The sequence below is a fragment of the Corvus moneduloides genome, chromosome 2 (assembly GCF_009650955.1).
Source record: "Corvus moneduloides isolate bCorMon1 chromosome 2, bCorMon1.pri, whole genome shotgun sequence".
Classification (NCBI taxonomy): Eukaryota; Metazoa; Chordata; class Aves; order Passeriformes; family Corvidae; genus Corvus; species Corvus moneduloides.
In genome coordinates, this window is record NC_045477.1 from 39,458,164 (window position 1) to 39,480,303 (window position 22,140).

Genomic DNA, 22,140 nt, shown 5'->3' on the forward strand with positions numbered 1-22,140 from the left:
GTGCCGGCACTGGCTTTGCCTGACCCCATAAGCTGAAGAGAACCTACACAGAGAGAAAAAAGATAGTTCTCTGCTGGTCTTGTGAGAGCTCAGACAACTGCCAGAGCTGGTGCCAGAAGAAGAAGTGGACACTAGGCTGGGGTGGGGAAGAGCTTTTTGCCCCTTTCTGAAGCTTCCAGTTTTTAGATCAGCTCTTCCACCCTGTGAAACCTCACCTAAGAGAGTCGAAAGACTCTGTCCTCCCCTTCTTTTGACATATTGCCACACAGCTCAGTGTGAGAAAACAAGTCTGCACATATCTTTCAGGAAGAGCAGCAGAGCCGGGCTCATGGGTGCTCAGTCTTCTGCAGAGAGGTGATCCTCCACTGTGTGCCTCGCTTGGGTACTCTGAGTACGCCTTCCTCACTGGTTACATAGGAGGCTTAGGGGGTTAACATTAAATACAGATATCTGGTGTGAAAGAGAGGGTTAAATATCCCTCCCTTTATTCAACTCCTGTGTTTTCTACTGATTCACTGGGTCTGGTTCAACTCCAGACTTCAGAGGATTTTTCTGCAATGGTAAGCATATCCAACAACTCCAGTGGATTGATTATAATGGCTTTGAACGACATCTTCTTTCTCTCTTTCCTCAAATACACAAGAATATATAAAATATACAGTAACATTTTCTTCATCTCAAGATTTGGCTGGCTTGCTTATTTAGATTGTAAATTCTTCAGGGCAAAAACTGTCTCTTACACTGTATGTGTACATTACCAGAAACAGGCATGCAGCAAATGAAGCAGGCAGATGGTTCTGGAATAGTTCTGTTGGAGCATCTGGCTGATTTTCTGGAACAGCATTGCATTCAAATGGTAAATTCACCCGTGAAAACTCACATTAAAGGAACATTACTAGGTCTGTAGCTGTCTTAACAACAGTCATCTGTGGCCTGGGGCAGGTCTCCATCATAAAAACACCAGCACTAAAAGTGGCTGAGTGGAGGAATAAATATTTGCCATTAAAATATTCCTTCATTTTGAACCCCTAGAGAGACAAATTACTGGGACTAAGCACTCTTGAGCACTTTGGGGAATTAGAATAATAGGAAGACTCTAGGGAGAATTGGGGCTTGTTAAATTTTTTTTGTTCCTTGACTTTTTGAGGTATTCATAAATTGCCTACAAACAAGTAAGAACTTACAGGAAAGGGTTTTTCACCATGCCAGCTCCAAACGGCTGTGGAATTATATTGTTTTTCCAGGCTGCCTTTCCAAAATCCCTGCAGGAAGTTGACTCAGGGCTTGACTCTGGCCTCAGATGCACACACAGCAATAGCAGGAATCCTCACTTCAACCAGGTAAGAAGCCCTTGTCGACATCATAGCTTTATGGACAAGTTCACAGGTCAAGATAGACTAACTTGCTCCTTAGCAGAGAACCAGACCTGAAACATCCTTAGCCCCTTTTTTTCTGGTCAGCATGACATCTTCACAGTTCCTTATCTCAGACTTGTCCTGTTATACTTCCTTTCCAGTTAATCTAGTAAGCACAAACTCATGTCCTGTCTTTGGTGATGATTCCTCACTTTGCCCTATCACCCCGGGCCTGTAAACTGTAATCTCAGCCACCAGCACTGTGCATCTTCTCAGTTGTCATTTACTTCTTGCAGCCATCATCATCTTCTCCTATGTACACACCCAGTGCCTTGGCTGTCCCCTCTGCTTTCCTTCCCTAGCCCATGTCTTCCAGGTGGGCTGAAGCAGCTAACAACCTTACAACCTTACTGTACCCTCTGTCTCCAACAGCATTTTTCCCCCCCACATCTGAGACAACTGACTGAGTTATGAAGGGTCTCTTGGATCACTGCAGTTCTCAAATCCACATCTTGAGACCTGCAGGTAGGGAGAAGTTCATATCTATCAAATTCTTTCCATAACACACATCTTATCTTTGATCTCACAGTAGTCAGATCAATGCTTTGAAACAGGTGCCATTTTTAATCCGAGTTTATACAGTTCTCCACAGAATGACATTTTGCCCTCTCAGTGGACTTCCCAGGCACTTTCACAATGTTAATATATAATGAATGAGACCTCAAGTGTGCTGACATTAGTGAAGAACTCATCCAGGGAAGCTCAGCGATGGTTTTCATTGGTACCTTCATGGAAGTACCTTCAAAAGGCAGTTCAAAAGAGACCTCAGGAACTACCTCATCTACCTCCCAAATCCCCAAATCAAGAAGCATTTGACCATGGCTAATAATCTACTATTCTTCCAGTGTAAATGCTTTATGGAGAGTTCACGAAACCTTATGGAACCTGGAATGTCTCTGAGACTTTGAATTACAATATCCTCAGGGACTGACTGTCCACAGCGTGACTGTGTATGTGTTTTGTTCAGCAAACTGAGCATGAATGATATAGGGCACCACCAAGAAAACTGTCCATAATGACAATACAGGAACTTATGACATATTCTCTCTGGTTTCATTCTCATAAATCAGCTATGACCGTGCAATTGATGGTGGCTATTGGGACATACTCAAGTTTTTATCCAGAATATTTAATTCAGAAGTCCTTGTACGAGGGAATGTGACCAAAATGGAGCTATCAAGAAAAGCTGTCATCCAAATATTATTTTTATAGAGAGCATTGAGAGAAAGGTCACATTGTTATTTTCTTACACTGTGGAACATTTTCTATTATTACAGATTCCAGAAGCCTGGAATCGTTGTTATTTATGATCTAAGTCAAATTCAAGTCCTGGTTTGTACCAATTACCAAAAGCTACTCTAGGTTTTCTCTCTTCATTTCACAAATATTTGTAAAATAATTCCTTCACACTTGAAAACAGAGAGTTTGCCTCACCAAAATGTTTTCTTCTTTTCTTCTGTAGTGGTAAACACAGAGGTTTAGGAAAATACTCTTTTTATATGAATCATTTAAAGAAGACACATTTTCTTTGAGAAATTTCAGGGGCTAAATTAGAAATGTAAGTTACTACTCAGCAGTGAATGGTAACAAGAGTTTTTTATATCTGCACTTTCAAAAAAGACATTAGTTCTTTTGGTCCTGGTCCTTCTTCCTCACATAGCACCCTAACTATCTGACAGTTTAATGTATACTTAAAAAAAAAAAGTAGAGGGTTATATCCTGCTTTCTACTATGCTGCTGTAAGTTCAATTACACTCTCCTGAAAATAAATGAAATTTCCCTGGGTTTACACTGGACAAAATGAGAGGAGAATCTTTCTCAGGATCTCTGCAGAGCTGCCAGATTAATTGAAATACCATCTCTGTCCCTTGGAGATATTTAAGATGATGAATACATGTTAAGCCCTGGGCATTGGAAGGGCTGGTGTAATGGAATGGTTTGCAAGGGGGGGTCACATCAGCACCTGGAGCTCCTCTGTGGTGGCACATCCCCTGGTGCAGTGCTGCTCAGTGGCCTTTCTCCAGCCAGATGCATCCATGCTGTGTTCCTGGATCATGGAGCACCTGGATGGCCTTTGGACACAAGCTGCAAAACAGAAAGTCCTCCTGGAGAGAGCGTGAGGCAGGAGTCACGTACTGGGAATACGTGCTAGGAGCCGGTACTGGAGAAGGGACTGCTCGGTATTCAGCAGGAAGGAAGACTGGTTGGACATAAAAGGAGCCTGTTAAGTCTGGTAAAGAAAATGATCTAAGGCATGCTCCAATTAGGGCAAGCAAGGGCAAATACCACCATCACCACCCCTTAAAGTGCGACTAATCACAATTCTTGGGTTACTGAAAGAGAAAATAGAGACTTGAAAAAGGAGAAGATGATTCCATCCTCAAAGCAATTCTGAAGGAACAAGGACTAACAAGGCTCTGAGCTTTCCACAAGCAAACACTGTTGTGGCTTGTATCTACACTGATGTTTCCAGAGCCTTAAAAATATGGACTACTGGTTGTTCATGTAAAGTGGGGGGTGAAGCTCTCACGATCCCTTGTGTTATCCTTGCCTGCAAAGCCAAGACTAAATAGGACACATGCCCACATGTAGCAGATGGAGTAGCCTTGCTCCTTTAGGGTTCCTGTTCTCATGAGCTCAGCCTCCTATTCTCCCTTCCCTTGAGCAAATGAAGTTGAATAAAAACAATTGGAGAAAAATTCAGCTTGAAATCCTTGAGTTTAATTTGGCTTTAAGTCAAAACCAGAAGGGGATGAATAATATTTTATTTATTTAGTAGATACAGGCTTTTTCTCCTTTTCTTTTCTTTTCTTTTCTTTTCTTTTCTTTTCTTTTCTTTTCTTTTCTTTTCTTTTCTTTTCTTTTCTTTTCTTTTCTTTTCTTTCCTTTTTTCTTTTCTTTTCTTTGTTTGTTTTTTTTCTTTTACTTCTTCACAGAAAACTAATGGATGTTATTGAACAAGTATAATGGCTGATCAAAAACTTTGAAAACGTGTGTGGAATTTCTTGGACTTGTTAAAAACATCAATTCTTCTGTTCAAAAACCTTAAGTCTTTCTTCAGAAGCATCTTTCACTGACTGGACTCTATTCCTTCAAAAGTGAAAAGTTAGGCTTCTGCCCAGGCCCAGTTACAGATTTTCAGCCAAGGTTCTGTAGAAGTATCACAAACCTGATTAAACCTGTATAGAATTTGGAGCTTCTAATTATTTCCTAAACAAAGAGAGTGTTGAATTTCTATGAGTTTTTTCATGACTATGTGTATGTTGCATTCCAATAGACAATAGAAAAGGAATCTTTCCCAGAACAATGGAGAATAAAGGAGAGAGGCAAACAAACCCTTCATTCAGATCAACCTTCCAGGAAACCGAGATGATTTCCATCATTTTTATGACTTTTCCCTAGAGGCAAAAGACATCTAATTAGCAAATCCCTCTGTAAGTTTGTTTGACACAAAGGGAATATGACAAGCAGAGAAATTATAAGCCTTACATTTCCAGTTAGCCAGTTTGAACTGATAAAACCAAGCTCAGATGGGTTTTGGGGATCTTAAAGCTTGGGGATCAAAAATCCAGAGGGTGAGCTAGTTCTGCTAAAAATGTGAACTTAGAGTGTTCCAGTCAGTGATTTCTGATGGCAATGTCACAGCAGTCCTTTATGAATGTGCCCTCACATTACCAGCTACAAAGCCATTCCAGCCAGTTGTGAGATGGTCCTATAATGATCTGAGGAGGAGTTGAATGATACCAAGCAGAATCAAATCTTGATTCCTCATGCAGAAATAGAGCATGAGTAAAATAAATATTAATCATGAAGTTAATTAGTAAATGCTGGTAATTAATCATGCATTACTTTTAATGATGTGTAGAAATCCTCAGAGGTGGGAGATGATCCTTCAGGAAAGCAGATTGTGCAGCCTAAATGAGGTGATGTCCCCATTGCTAAAATCAGCAGCAGTCGACCCACAAGGTCGCTTTGACCTTTGTTGTCTTTACTGGAAGATAATACTAGCGCTGTCTCCTCCCCCTCTGATTTAATATTCAGACTTACGTGGCAAGCAGGCCCTGACCAAGAGGTTGGTGGGCTCTTGCAGCAGTGCAGGCAGGTGCTAAAGGGTCCACAGAACTCATGAATACTGCCACATAAACAGTTATGTTCAAACCTTTTAAAAACCTTGCAGTTTATGGACCAGTTGTATTTCTGAGTATTGTTCCTGCAGCTACAAAATACTCTGCTTGAGAGAGACCTAACTGATTTTCTGAACTTCGTCAGCACTTTGGAACAACCACTAAGGATCTCTAAAAAAATCCAGTTATCTCTCTAGAGCATAGAAAAAACAGCATCCTTACTGCAAAAGCCCTGTAATTTGTGTCTAAAAAGCTTCCAAGCTTCTCAACTGTGCTGTGGGTCAGGTAGCCATATCTAACAGAAACAGCTGTGGAAAGTGGTCAGATGACAAGAAACTTTGGAAAATTAGTTTGCAGAAAGAAGTCTGTGATGATAGGCAAAACCCCTTCCTTGGTGTAATATCTAAAGTTTGGCACTCAGCAAAGTTCACTGAGGACAAGTTTCCTAAGCCACAGATCTTGTGGCTGCACAGGTGAGAAATCCCGCTACACTCATGGTAAATCTTGCAAGTACTACTAGGGCCAAGGTGCCAAGTCCCATCTTGTTGGCTGGCCTCCCTGAGCAGCAGCCCAAGAGGACACAGAGCAAGGAGTTAATGTTACTTCCAGCAGAGTTGTTCTTTATGCCTTTCCAGAATGTGACCTTGCACATTTTTTCAGAAAAACAGTAGTTTTTGCAGAAATCTTGCCTGTCTCCCCTGTGATGACAGATTGCTGGAAGGTTCATCACGGCTGAATGAAGGAACTGTTAAAATTCATCTGCCTGCCAGTCTATTAAGAGAATGGGGAAATGCACCTAAGAAGAGGGCACACAGTGGCTCAAGAAGAAGACGAACAGCTTGCAGAGACCTTCTGTAAAACAGCAAAACTGTGCTTGCATCCTGCCAACACTCATTCTACAGCATCTTTCAACAAAGCAATTTATCACACCTGCCCGTAGGTTTCACCTGGTACCTCTTGCTATGGGACTAGTTGCTGGAGAAAGTCATGGTTAGTTGGTCAGGAAATTTAAAAGAGTTAAAAGGAGAAAGGTGTGCAGGCATACAACTGTATCTACTCTTTTTAAAGCATCGGACTGTCCACCCAGTTTGGTGAAGAAACTCCAGCTCCGAATGGTTTGTTCATAGTGCTACTGACCGAGACTCCATGGAAAACTTAGGCTTTCATTATTAAGTAGCTTCTCATAACTGTTTTCATACCTACAGATGATCTCCACACCTGTACTGCAATTCCATATCTTCAAATATGTTGAGACAAAGTCCCACCTATACTACTCAGAGTTGCTTAAACATCCCAAAGTCAAATATGTTTTACTTGTTTTGCACTTGGTTTCCAGACTCTGGGGTACAGGGAAGTTGCACATCCTCACTTTGATTGGCAGGTCTGAAACTTGGGATCTGAGACTTGGGTGCACAGGGACTTGGCATAGCACAACTGAGCTACAACACCAGATCTTGTCAGAGCACTGTCTCATGATAACACAGTGGGAGCTAGCCACATGGAATATAATTGTAGACATATCTGTGGCAACCTTCTCCTTCATATCTAAGCATGTATTTTATCCACAGAATATTCCCAGAAGTGTGATGGGTGTTTGTAAAGCTCAGAGATAAATCTTAGTTCTTCTTTGCCAAAGCGATAGCAAATGTGCAAACAGTATTTTTTGTCATGTCAGTCAAAAGATATCTAAAACCAGAATTTCCTAACCCTGCCTCCCTGAGAAAAATGATGGCACAAAAATTAACATTGTAACACATATTATCTAAGATAACATAGGAATTCGTTAAAATTTTGACTTTCAAAAGAGCCTAAATTTTTGTAAGCTAGAAAACTTAGATAGGAGTCCAAAATAAGCTTGCATCTGCCCTACTATCTCACCTTTCTGACAAGTATCTACATAACATATAGCAGTGACATATTCATTCCATTGCATCAAAAGTGTTATGAGCATGGGTTTCTTTAAATTCTTCTAAGTGTGCACCCATGATACACCTGAATAGGTGCTAAACCTGCCATCACCAGCTCTTCGGAAGTGCATGCTGAGAGGGCCATTAACTGCCATCAGGACACATCTCCTGCAGGAACGAGGCCAGGCTGGAAGAGCTTTTTATTACTTGGACCAGAGCGATTCTGTAACAAAGAAGGAGGAATTTGTCTTACCTGTCTGTGCTGCTGAGAGACTGGATACTGCAAACCTGAGATTGGCTGGCTTTGCTGCATTTTCTGAAGCATCATTTTTTGCTGCATTGCTAGGGTTACATTAGGTGGCCTCTGAAGAGACTGGTTTGGGAGAGGCTGAGCAGTTTGCGGCTGCGGCTGCTGTTGCTGCTGTTGCTGTGGCTGCTGCACGGGAGCTGAACCCTGTGCCTGCTGGGTGTAGTGCAGAAGGGCGGGCTTGTTTTGGGAACCCAAAACTGAAGGCATCTGCTGGTTTGTTTGCTCTGAGTTAAAGTGAAACAAAGGCTTTGTGTTGCCATGATGCTGCTCTAGAGGTGGCTGAGCGCTGTTGATAAAGTTTCTGTTGAGGTCCTGAGGCTTCTGCTGCATGATTATGTCCATGGGATTGCTCTGGGGAGTGGTTGGTTTATAAACGTAGTTGTTCATCCCTTTTGACTGGTTTCCATTCACTGGCACCCCAAGCATTGCTGAGCTTTGCGGGCTGAACTGCTGCTGGCGAAAAGAAGGACTGGGGATTTTCTCTTGCACAAAGGGTCCAGGGGAAGGTCCTGATGGAGACAGAGTAGACCAGTTGGCTGTCTGGTTCTGCTGCTGCTGTTGCTGCTGAATCAAGGCATGCTGCTGCCGATTGGCTGCGATCTGTTTGAGCTGCTGTGCATGAGACACCTCCTGCCAGTTAGGCAATGGCCGACTGGACGCAGAAGAAACCTGTGACACCTGTGTTTGAGGCACCGAGGGGATGGGTGAAGAGGCAGACATGGCAGTGGTAGCCATAGTGAAGGCTGGACCTGTAGAAGAAGGCCTCATCTGTGGGGAGCCCACAGGAGCCTGATTCATGCCTGGTGCATACTCACTTTTTATCACCATCTTATCCATCTGCAGAGATCTCACGGGGCCCCTCTGGCTCTGCTGCCCAAGGTCAATGTTGAATGGCTCATCTTGTTTTATCGTGGCATTTATCATATTCTCTAGCTCAACATCACTCATTGGTGGCACTGATATGTTAGTCAGTTCATTAAACAGCTCCTGAAGCTCAAGATCCATCATTTGGTCCCATGAGTCTTCCCCATATCTGTTAGGGAACATGTTCTCATGGGATGTCTGGCCATCTAAGTGTTTGCTGCAAGACATTGTTTCTCCTGGTTCTTTCTTTACCTCTTTCAAAGTCATATTAAACATGTCATTCCCACTAGCATGGGTATTGTTTGCTAGGCTGCTGGCCTTTCTTTGTGATCCTTGCCCCACAGTCATACCTCCTGACATTGACTGGCTTTGGCAATTGTTAACGTGTTGTCCACCTTGTCCCACTGAGATATTGTCACCCACTCTTATCCTCTTAATGTCAAGGAAGGAGCTCTCTGAAACACCATTGGGCCTCTTGTTAACAGGCGACAGATTTACCACCAACTTTCTCTTCAAGGAGCCTTGGAGCTGAAAGAAGAAGAGACAAAAAAAAAAAATCATTAGATGATACCGAAGAAATAATTTAATTGCTTGAATGGCAGAGGCATCAGGCAAGTAAATATTGCTTAGTCCAGAAAGCTCCTCTGGGCTTTTTTTAGTCACTGAAGTTGTGCAGAACTGTAGGAAAATGTGCTTTATGGGGTGAATCTCCCTTCCATCACCACCCTTGCCACCAGCATTTTTTGAGCACTGCTGATTCCTGTTGATCACAGGCCCTGTTCCCCTCATGGGTGTGATGAGAGAGGGAGGTAGCCAGAGCTCTAGCTGGTAAATCCTCTCTGCTCCGTATCTTCTCCAATCTAGCTGTGCCAGACAGATTTAAAGTAGTTTTAGACAGCAGAGACAAATGAAGTAATGAAATCTGCCCTTGTGCCTATCTGGTGCTGCAGGTTTTCATTCTCCTGATTTTGGTATATGATCTAAAAGAACATTTTTGACACCCATTAAGTCCAAAAGTCCTTGAACACATTATAATGGCACTCACAAGATCAAGGCATCCTAAGGTCATGTAGGCTTATACTGGCCAGAGATGTGTATAATTAAAAATGTTAGATGTTAACTTGTTGAAAACTGAGAATGAATCCACTAGAGCTGCGACAGGTTATGTCAGCCAAGGGTCTGTCCCATGATGTACTGCCAGATTATTTCCCAAAGATGCATATTAATACATTAAGCCCTAGTTGTTTATGTTCTGAAACATCTCTTATAAAACACACAGTCCACTCAACACTGCTCTGAGACTTGTAACTCTATTTCCTTTCCCTTGAATATTTACAGTGATACTTCCATTTGCTTGCCAGCCCTGTGGGCCTACCAAAGGAAAAGAGTTTCATGGCTCTGTTTGTCTGATCTACACTCATCTGCTGTGGTTGTACACAGAAATTCCCACCCCATGCACAGAAAACAGAGATGTCGCTCCCATGAGATGAAAAGCTTGGACTTGGTACATATGCCCTCAAGTCAGACGCAGATGCCCTCAAGAAGAGTTGTTTTGAACACGGTTCATAAAAGAACAGATCACTGTTTTTTAAAAAAAAACAAGGGCAGTTGTCCTATATTTGGCCCTGTACATTTTGATCTTAGAGGTCTTTTCCAGCCTTAATGATTCTATGATTCCATGACCAAAGGGGTGTGCAGCAAGGAGCGGACACGTGCACGTGCAGCCCTTGCTGAGCCAGCACACACTGTCCCTGTTTCAGCCATGAGCAATGCCAGGAAACTAAGCAGTGAAACACGGCTCATCTTCTGCCTTTCTGTACCTGGGCAGAAGTGCAATGGCCCCAGAGGCATCAGGACAATGCCCTCTGAGAAATACCTGCGTGTGCCAGTGAGAAAATAATGCCTGTAGAAACCATGATACCTTGGGAGGCTGCGGAGAGCAGAGAGAACTGAGAACTCTAATTTTCCAGTTAAGTGAGGAAGGATGATGTATGAGATCTTCCAGTCGCATTATTTTCGTCATGCTGTTTCATGTACAGAAGTCCATGGGCATGTAATACTCTGTTGTGGCCTCTATGCCCCTCAGCTTCAGGCTTACTTACAGGCAAAAGCTCTTCCCAGATAACTCCAGGTGTGAAAAATTTTATTCTGGTGTGAATATCAATGAATTGCTTGAAAAGAGTTTAACTGAGAAATGCATATTTCCTCCAAACCCACCTATTCTTCTATTGCATCATCAGGTCACTGAGTTTAGCCCTTAAAAATAAAGTTTGTAATTTCTCTCCCTGGCACTGAAAATTCCATCTCATATCTCAAGTTACGCTTCTGGCATAGCTTTTAAATCACAGATTCATGTTTTCATAAGGACAGACATGTTGATGCCTAGTTATATAAGTCCACAGACTGTGTGCCTGCAAGAGTAATTAATTGTCATTAGGTGTCCCTCACTGGGGAGCATTTTGAGTGGTCACTGCAAAGAGCACAGACTGTCTTGGGTTAGCATGTTCTTTCTGACACATGACTCACTGTACTTTCCTTTGAAACAAAAAAAAGGTAAGTTGCACTTCCTTTTACCATCATCTTTGTTGTCAATGTGTTTATTAGAAACCATTTTTGTACACCCCAATTCATATTCCTGGGAAATGGGGAAGTCCCCAGGTCACTAGAATACGTGACTTGGCAGCACATTTTGCTTTCAGATGTGCTGCTGACAGAAAGGCTGAACAGATAATGAAGAATATACCCCCTGCATATGTATTTGTTTTATGTGGTTAATATGACTTTCTGAGTTCATTTGGGTTTGCTTGACATTTTGAAGCAGAAGAAGCTGTTTAAAAAACTCCACATTTTCAGGGCACCTGCACCAAGCTTTCTGACACATATAAAAATGCAGGTGTGACATTGTGCTGTGTGTAGTATCTGCTTTTTGCCTGCATTTGAAGTAGCTTCTAGCAGAGAGCAGGATGAGGTGGGTGAGCAGACAGGGGTGAGCTGGGAAGTGGTTTGCCACACACAAGTCAGCAGCAGAGCCAGGCAGAGCACCATGATCTCCCAACACATCCCTTAACCAAGCGCTCCCTCCCTTAACATGGGCTGGAGGACTCCTGATTTCAGGACATCTGCCCAACTGCCCATCAAAAAGGGCACTGTACATTTCTAAAGAATAGCAAGCAGTAACTTATCACGTCTCCAAAAAACCTTGCAAACATAGCTCTTGGAATGCTGACAACACCATCAGTCAATAGATGTCCACACCTTAAAGCAGAAAAAAAGCAAGTGAGGCTGCAAAGGTGCAGGGAACTCAGGGGACTTCACTGAGGCTGCTACAAAGGTCCTGATTTCACATCCCCCATGAGTTCAGGATATGGAGGGAGAGGGCATGGGAAGGATGTGAACAGCCCACAGGGATGAAGCCCCTTCTATCTCCTTGCACTGAGCTGCTACCAATTATATGTTGGGGGAGCTGGTCTGTGTTTGTTCAGGAAGATGAGCAGCATCCATCACAAGCCTCCCTGAACACTGCCTTTTGTGGGGCACTGCTGCCCCAGCATTATGCCTCTTTTGTTTTCAGAAGGGAAAGGACCAGGGTTCCACCACTGAAATCTTTGCTGTTTTTGTGCAATCACGTTTTTCAATTACTGACTAAAAGTCAGTACTCAAGCCCTTTTTCCCCAAGCAAAGCACAGATTCTTCAGAAGGAAAAAAAAACCCCAACTTGCCAGATTTCAGGCTCCATCTCTTTCAATTTGCAAGCTAGGATTGATTTGGGTCAGTAAACATAATGCAAAAGTTCCTATAACACACACAGGCACATTCCTCAGATCAAACAGCCTTGTGATTACACATCTCAAACTGCTTGAACTGCGTAATACTGAAAGGCCCTGTGATGGGAAACTAGTGACATGACAGTAAGTGGGAGAGGAAGAAGCCCTCCATGCCCAGCTCCATCCCACAGGTAGGTGGGCAGCACTGGATGAACCATCACAGAATACAGGCATTTCCTGGCAGCCTGTGTTGTTGCGAGACCTTTTGCTGAGCAGGCTCTGGTGAGTCAGTGTGAGTTCACGCACTTACAGCAGCAGTGCTGGATGATTGATCTTCTGAAGTTAAAACTGAGCCTCTGGAGATCATGTCTGTGAGACAGTCCAGTGCTGCTCCTGGACAAAATGCTTGGGGACAGCAGAGAGAAAAAATCTAGAGATGACTTGATCTAAATGACCCAGTGTGATACCATGTCCTGTGCAGAGGGACATATATCATATTTATAGGTTTTGTATTTAAAACTTATTCTGAGTCTTAAAGGAATTTAGGAGAGGCAGCTTTTTCTCTAATGCTCTCTGACACCAAACCAAATCAGCAGGAGATCCACCAAGCTAATAATTAGGGCTCGTCAAATCCTGGTATCAAAAAATTTCTCTTTTGGAAAAACAGAAAGGTTTTTGCTTCACCTTTCTTTTGGTTGAAATTTTTTACTAAATGTAAAACTAGAGGATTTTGCGGAATTTTTTTTTCTGGCTCAATTTTTTTTTTCCAGAAAATGAAAACAAAAACATTTTTGGTGCAAAAGCACACTTGTCAATGAGAAATTTTAGAGATTGTTTTCTCCCAAAAAATATCCACATCAAACAATATTTTTATCACATCATTGATGCATTTCTGACATTACTCATGCATATTCACCTTATATTCCTTTCTACAGGGTCTGTCCAATATGGCCAAGAAAAGAATTGTCTGTGTCAGCAGGAAATAATACAGTCTATCAGGTTTCACTTTCAATGAAAGTCTAATTTTTTGTGCATTTCATACAGCTTCTGCAGTTGGACTTCCTTTAGAAATTGCTCTTTATTTCATTTAACACTGTGTAGTAAGAAGCACAGTGCTCGACAGAACTTCTAAGCTAACCATCCAGCACCTTGAGTTTCACAGCTCTCAGGACAAGTGAAACACAAGCTGTGCCTCTGAGTTGGCCAAGTAACTCCACAGTGCCTGCAGATCAAGGCCTTGCACAGAGATGTTAGTACTGTATCTGACTGTCATTTTGAAATGTTTACAGCTGGACACTTAAGACTGGGCCAAAACACCACAATGCCCCAAGGAAACTACAGAGAAAACACTGCAGTGTGATAGTCTTAAGTCCCCACTAAGCCTTTTACAGGAAGACATAAAAGGAAGATTCTTCCCACCTTTGTTCTCCCAGCCCTCACAATTTCCTACAAAGGTTTGCAGCTTTCTTACATTGTGTGGTGGAACAACAGGGACGAAACTCCCAAGGTGGTACAGACTGAAACCCCACACGGTGAAGCAGGCAGTGCTGCAGTGTTAGCAGTTCCTGTGGAGCAATACTTCTGATGACAGAAAAAGCAGCTTTGGATTTTATGCTTTTAATGTAGAAGCAGCAAATGAATCCACTTTAAAGGTCCATTTTGGACTACCTAGACTTTCTCAGAATATGTGTTGACTGTATCTATGGCTGCATTGTAAACAAAATGCTCCATGTAGCTGGGGAAGCAAAAGGGCAAAGGAATTACAGGAAAAATATGAAAAATATTCAAACAATGAAAAGTTGAAAAAAAAATTCCTTCCAAAGGAGGAAAAGATGATGAATGATACTTATTTATGCTGTGAAAGCACCTTTGCATTGCAGGGCTGGACCCAGCAAGCCATCCTTGAGGTTTAGAGCCCGATTCTGAATGACAGCAACACTCAGTATCAAAATAGTGGTTCACAGTGTTTGCTGCCAGCAGCATCACCTCCTGTGGTGTTGGGAGCTGTGCTAAGCTGAGGAGCACCTTTCCAGGCAGGGACCTGGCTCACCAGTGCAGAGGCTCCCTGTTGCAGGCATCTCCCCAGCATGCAGGAAGATCAGATGCCTCCCTCCTTGTTTCCTTACCCCTGTAGCCAGACAGGATGGTCGTGGTGACCCACACCATGGCGAGCTTCAAAGACCCAGAGGCACCCTGGGGCTGACACAGGTATGACAAGGGGCCATTGCCCTGAGATGCCATCTCTGGGGCCATCAGAGGTCCTAATGCCACAATCACACAGGTACCCTCACGGCCCGTTTCTGACTACAGACTCAGTTTTGAGGGCTCCCATTACCACTATTTCTACACATCTGAAATCTGTTTGCTCTGGTTGTTCCCCCTCTTTCCCACACCCAGGAGCATCAGATTCACCCTGATGTCTCTCCTGAAGATCTCAGTAGTGTGATTCTCTTCTGAGAACCTCTCCCCAGCCCTTCTGCTCTGCACTTTCTCTGCACCGCACAAGTATATTTATTTTTAATCTTTTGTCTTCAACCGCAGCATCTACCTGACATGGCTGAGGATACAAGTTGAGAGTCTTCAGAGACATTTTAGCACTCTGAGTTCACAAAGGCCAGCCTGCTGGATGATGATGATCTGGTAAGCAACATTAATTTTTCATGCAGGACTGAGTGACAGAGTGGAGGCCCTGGGCAGGGCGCACAATGGGGAGCAGCCCTGAGAGCTGGCATGTCCTCACGGCGCCATGGCTAGGACAAGGTGATTCCTCCATGGGTGCAAAGAGCTGTGCAGGAATAGCAGATGATGTTTCTTGCTCCAGTCAGGTTTGCAGAGACTCAACTCCACGTGTCCTCTGCTGCCCACCCTGTGTTCACAGGAAGGGGACCAACTGCTCTCTCTGAGCCTGAGGAGGAGGAGGCACAGGTGCCTTCAGCCCCACGCTGTCGGTGAGCACATCAGTTTGAGACAGCACACCTCCACTCTGCCTCACTCCCCTCCTGTAAACTAAGCATCTCCAGAGACCACGTGGATGACCAGGAGCCCTTGGATGACCAAGGTTTATGGCCATGAGAATTTTGCTCTACGCACCCCAAACCTCCCCCCTGCCCATGCCTGTTCTGCTGTTCTGGGTGTCTATACAGGCCTCTCGCAGTGGTGTCCTGGCTCTGGGTGATCCTTAGGCATAAGCACCACTGGCAGTAATAAAGCTGACTGAGAGGCAACACAAATTTTCCTCCCTGTTTACTGTAATATTTAGTGCCACTTAAACTGAATTTATAGCAACAAATAAGGATGTTTCTTGGCTGACAAGTATCCACTTAATTTTCATTAGCTGGGACAAGGCTGGAATAGCAATTACGATGTTAGAAATCCCACAATTTACCTTTGCTTATGGAAAAATTATGTATCTTGCCAACTGAACATACCAACCTAAAAATGCATCTATATTATTCACAGTGTACTGCCTATAAACATAATGTCAGGGCTTTGATCCAGGTTGCTGAAGCACAATAATTATATTTTTTATGCAGATTTTACATCGGATGGATTATAAAATATCATGTCTAGTCACAGTCTTTTAGAAGAATAGGAACACAGAAAAACAATAGCATTTTAACTAGGTCAAGATTGCTAATCAGAGTGTAGCAGTCATTACTGTGTGCAAAACAAATAGGCATGAAAGATCTGTAGTTTTTATCTTGCAAGCTGTGTATTTGTGTTCTGGAGGAGTCTTTTCTGTTTTTTCTTTTTTTTTCTTTCTTTTTTTTTTTTTTAATGATCCTTTTCAACCATGAATAAATTAACAATCACTTTGTGTGAAATCTACAGAAATTTATGTCAACGTTTATTACCATGAAATGTGGAACAAAGCATAATGCAACCTGAGCTTTGGGAAATACAACTGCTTAACTGATCCTATCTTGATGAGAAGGAAATATCAAATGCATTATAAATGCTGACAGGATGATCAGGCATGTAAAAGAGGTCATCCAACACCACCCTCCACATTGTTTACCAGTTTCATAAGTCAGCTTAAGGTATTAAAAACACATACTGTCTTGCACAGGAAGCTCCTAATCCTTAAAAATGTGGCTGCTGTTATTTGATTTGCCTTTTAGAGATCAATAGCACAGCAGATTTCACCTAAGGAAAGGCTGCTGAGAGCAGTTTGGTCCTGGTATTCTGCTCAGTGCTGCTTCCAGATTGTCACTTTGTAGGCTCATTAGAGCACACATCCATGCCCACATGTGGGCTTTTGTTACCTGTCCAAGCACCTATCTCCTCTGCAACAGCCTGTTATCAAAAGTTCAGTCACTGGAGGAAGACAGTAGCCCTCCATCCAGACTTGGAAAATAAGAAAATATTTAGACTGTTTCTCTCTTCCTGCAAATCAGAGGGCCACACAGGACACTCAAGTCAACTGCTTGGCCTTGAGGTCTTCTGCAGGGTACATTGCAGTTTACAGGAGATACAGTCACCACTTGTCATTTGGAAAAGAAAGATCCCTTCAGCTTATTACCCAGTCATGCTTCCAGCATCAGACTCTCTCAGCCAGGACAAGGAGGGCCCACGTCAATGAGAGCTGCCTTCCATCATGCATCAACTAATACACTTAATGAACAGCTGTAAAAATGGCTTCTTGTTAGAAGGAAGGAGTCCTGACCCTCTGCCAAAAACTTCAGTGGAGAGGTGATATTTAGGATCAAATCCAGGCCTGTGGTAAGAGAAGGTCTCCTACAAGGTTGCTGCACTTGTTTGATGATTGGGTTTGACCTGTATTAGCATCTTCCCCCTGGCTCTCACCCATCATGCACATTCACCTCATTAAGGACATAAAGTAAGAGCAGTACTTAAGAGCCATTTTCAAAATCTTCAGCTTAAACATGAAGTGCACACCACCAAGAGTTCGATCTATTTGAGCAAAACAGGCAAAAATTTTGAGGGCATTGGAGGGTTTTGAAACAACAATTAAAGAGCTTTAAAGATACTCCTATGAAGAGAATGGACAATGGAAAGGACAAATAAAAGGGAAAATTATGGAAGTTTATATATTAAGAATCTAACTGATTAACTGCAGATCAAGAGGTTGTTCAGCAAATTTGAGCAGCAGTAAATTCAATCCCAGTGAGATGATACTTTTCATCCAAAGCAGATAGAATCTGAGGAACTGCATGAGAGATTCAGAGCTCATCAAGATCTAAAGAGGGACTGAGCATTTGTTTGGAAATGGGAAGATGTTGACTTATGAAAGGTGACGATAGAATATCTAGAAAGGGATGAAAAATATTAAACACTGAGGTTCAAACTAGTCCATGGTTCACAGGGACTGGTGGTGCTTGTCTGCGGGCAGGGGGCAGAGTGGTGGTTTTTGCAGGCCTGTCAAGGTGATTGTGTATCTTCCCCTGACATATTTGTCACTTTCATTGATGAGATGCCTCCAAGTTTAGAAAGGACACAAGTCTGGACGTGTTTCACAGTTCCTGTATTTCCAACACTTTAGGAGTCTGAAGGAAAACTGTAAAAATGGGATTCATCTGACCAGTGTCTAGGTAATTCCAGAATATGAAGATCGATATGGAATTATGATCATTATGGAAGATCATTAGCAGGTTACAGGAAGCCCAAATACTTTGTTCTCTTGGACTGACACCTGTTCAGGTGAATTTCTGTTATTTGGTCTTTCTCTGAGTACCATCTTGATGAGAAGGTCGAAAAAAATCCAAACCCATGAAAATGGCCAGAGAGGCTGAATGGAAAGGTTTGGAAACAAGCAATCACCCAGGAAGGAATGCTTCAGAAGCTGGAAAAGGTCAATGTGAATAGAGGGGACCAGGAGCAGTCCAGGGTAAGAAAAAGGTACCTATAAGCTAAAAGGAAACCCAGCAATTCAGGTACTGAAAAGCTTACAAGATCATGCTTAAAAGGAATGTGAGAAATGACAAGCAGAGTGGAGAGGATAAATTTGCACAGGAGGATGAGAGGATAATTGCACAAGTAGACAAGTCAAATGCATGGAGACATCTCTGAAGAAAGTGAAAATAAGTTTTCTAGTTTTCTCTCTGGTTAGCAAAGAGAATAATTTACATTACAGAGCATCTAGCAAAAGCCTGGCTTTTGCAAAAAGATTTGCTTTGGCAAAAGAGGTTCAATGAGACCACATCTAGGCAGGACTTTCAAACCTTCACAGGGATGGGGTGATGCTGTTTGTACACTGCAGCTCTCAGCTCCTTTGTGCTGCCCCTCCGAGGCAAAACCCAGCTGCTGAGCACACTGTGGCTTGGAGCAGCAATGCCAGTGACTGTTGGTGCAATCCCCTGGTGCTATGCCTCTGCAGCCATCCAGCTGCCTGAGAGCCTTTGTACCGAATGCCTTTATCCTGCCTACAGCTTTCAGCAAGGAGATGGTTGCTGAATCCCATGAGACACAGTGGGGTGCTAAGCAGCTGATGAAGATGCTCTGGGTAGCCACAGTCAGCAGCCCATCCCCACCAGCTGTGGGAGTCAATGACAAAGGGTCACCACAAAACTTTAATGGATTTTTGGCTGCTATAATAGTTTGTGGTGAAAGGGACATAAGTGGATTCGTTACAATTGGTGTTTCCTATATGCCTTATTTTCCTATGTGCACCAATCACCAGCTGAGTGAACTCCTGCAAATAGAAACAGCACTGAAAAATTAGTCATTCTAGGCCTCTCAAATATAACAGCCTACCTTGAAGTCATATTTTCTTCCACAGCAGCCTTGCATCTGTTTCTAGAGTGATTGTGATTGCTGACTTTGAAAATTCAAAATGAGAAAAAATTCCTTGTTTGGCAATGACTGAGTGGAATAGCATCTTCTTCCTGAAACAACACACTGTGGCAAGGGGAAAGGGGACACACTCCTACAAGAACGGACACAGGTACCACAGTCATCCCAAGAAACAGCATTCCTTTGGCTATGCAGTGAAAATGTCTCAGCCAAGGACTTTAAGGATCTCTAAACTACAACTAAGATTTGTTGCGTCAGCGCTGCATTACTTTTGTAGCCTACACACCAGTGATGCATCAGGTGTGGCCAGAAGCCAAACTGTTCACCTGCTCTGCTGGCCTGGATAAGGGAATAAGTCCCCACCAAGAGTCACACAGTGGAAACCCTCTGCAGCTGCACAGCTCCAACGCTGCATCTCTTAAACTCCACCTCTGCAGGCCACTAACACAGCAAAGAGTTCACTAGCTACTTGTCCATTTACCACGTTACTCACAGAAAGAAAATAAAAGTATTGTGGCAGAGGCCTTAGTGGAGAGTTTCTTAGACCTCTGGGATCATAAAATGATGGAGCCGTGAAGGGACCTCTGGACACAGAATCAGAGAATCATAGAATGGCTTGGGTTGGAAAGGACCTTAAAGATCATCTAATTCTAACTTCCCTGCCATGGGCAGGGACACCTTCCACTAGAGCATCTTGCTCAGAGCTCCACCCAACTGGGCCTTAAACACTTGCAGGGATGGGGCACCCACAACTTCTCTCATCAACCTGTTCCAGTGCCTCACAACCCTTGCAGAAAAGAATTTTTTCCTACTTTCTAATCTAAACCCACTCTTTTTCAACTTGAAGCCTTTCCCCCTTGTCCTGTCACTGCATGCTCTGCTTTCAGCAGAGCTACCAACAAAGTTACATCAGGTTGCTCGGGACATTGTCCAGGCAAGTGTTGAACGCTCCAAAGGATGAAGACTCCACAACCTATCTGGGCCCCCTTCCAGCTCCCCTGATTTTTTTAATGTATAGTCAGCAATTTGTGTTCCTTCCCCCTCATCCTTTTGTTGTTCACTTCTAGGAGAGATCTGGTATCTAACTGGAAAATTTTGAACATAGAGCAAATGGAGGGAATGTATGAATTTGACTTGTCTCCAAGTTAACGACATATATGATGAGGGAGGAGGAGGAGATGAAAGCAAAAAATGACAATGTACGTGAGAAATGTCAGTCTCTATTTCTACACAGATTCCTTCAGGGAAGGCATCAGATCAGTAGTTTTTAAATGACATAAACAAACAAAGGGCTGACTGGGCAAACTGATGCTCCATCAGATGAATCTGAGTTGCTAAATAATGCTTTTGCTTAAGCCCGTTCTAAAGTTCACTGAGATATGCGGGTCTTTAAATGGACTTTACTGGACTTTGTTTCTCTGTTCTTGATTATAAGGTTCCATGACAAGGACTTTATCACTATATATTTTTTTGAAAAATACTCTTCATGCATTTAGACACTGTCAAACACATTAATAACGAGCCCTATTTTCCAGCTAAATTCCAAAAGACACTGATGCACATTCAGCGCCTCTGAAAAGCAGACATCTCTTTAGGTGTCAAAAGATGGATCCCAGCATACTTTTGAAAATACTAGCCAGGATAAATATAATTTTCCACTTTATAACTAATGTGAAACCTTTCACCTTTATGGTACCATTTAATGGTGACTAGAAATCATTACAGGTGAAAAGCTGTACTATATTTGAAACTCTGAAGGTAGCAGACTGGTTCCTAGTGGACAAGTGGCCATATCATTCTTGGAGCTAATTAGTTCCTTTTGCTGTTTGTATGCTTTTCTTTCCTTCATAAGCCTTAGCTAGGAAGCTCTGGGTCAAATGAGCTCAGAGGGCACTCACCAACTTTCCACTCTCAGAAAGAGCAACCAAAAACTCAGGATTATCAAAGCCCTTCAGTGAAACTTTCCTTGCATATTACTTAGACTAGGCTGGCTTTGGTAGATACATATTTATTCTCATTTACGGCATGGAAATAAGCATTTTATAGCCTATTAAAATATCTGAAAAAATAATCAAAGGTATTTCTGTCTAGAAATGTAGTCTTTGTTCTCATGCAGACTTCTGTCTGTGGTGGTCTCTACTAGGGTGAAGCCTTTGGAAAGGCCATGTAGTCATGCTTGGGATATGGACCAAATCAGAGCAGTCTCCAGGACAGCTCTTGCTCTGGCAGGCATGGATGAGTTCAGTCTTTAGGTCATCAGTCAGGCACATTTCACACATTTCTGTAAAACACAGAGGTACATTCCCCAAGTGAAATTCAAATTCCAGGGACCCCTTATATGCTGATATTTGTCTGCATACATGGCCTTGTTTGTGAGTCTGTACTGAAGCCCAATACAACAGTGAGCCACATTTTCTGTTGCTGTAAACAGATGCAGCTATGCTGACCTGTATCAGTGTTCTATTAAGAACCAGCCCTGAAGCCTGAAATCTGGATTACAAACCAGCATTTACTGGAAGCGCGGATTGCAGCAGGAACTTTTGTTGGATGCCTATTGCAACAGACTCCTCACATCTTTTTAAAGTGCCTCTAGTTTTACAGGCTTTTACTGAGGGAACACAATGGAGCTGGCAGGAAAGCCATAGCTCTTCACCATCTCAGAAAAGCAAAAAAAAAAAAGGAAGAAGTCCAGCAGTCCTTAAGGATACAGCACTGCTAGGTAACTGGGACAATGAATTAACAAGGACTGACTTTTCCCTCCGTTTTCAAGGATAGTAAGTAACAAAATCTGTCAGGCTGAAAAGCCCCTGATCGGAGGAGAGAGACAAAGAGGCAGGGCTGAAATTCATCGTGTCAGTTTAAAAAGGCAGAGTTTTGCATTTACACAATATGCCCATTCTTGTTCTCTTTGACTCATGGAAAAATATTGAACATTGGACAAGAATGTAGGAATGTGTCTGGAGTCTGATCTCCACAAAAATCTAAATGCCGTTTGCATTCACG

The 22,140-nt window shown here is 42.8% G+C and overlaps 1 protein-coding gene across 1 annotated transcript in view; it reads right to left on the bottom strand.

Annotated features, from left to right (window-relative positions):
* Positions 1 to 22,140, bottom strand: part of MAML2 (mastermind like transcriptional coactivator 2) — a 208,400-nt gene that overhangs the window by 56,368 nt on the left and 129,892 nt on the right. The window contains exon 2 of the mRNA XM_032099215.1: positions 7,700 to 9,148. Coding sequence (XP_031955106.1) covers positions 7,700 to 9,148 — 1,449 coding nt within the window. The remainder of the gene's footprint in view (positions 1 to 7,699; positions 9,149 to 22,140) is intronic.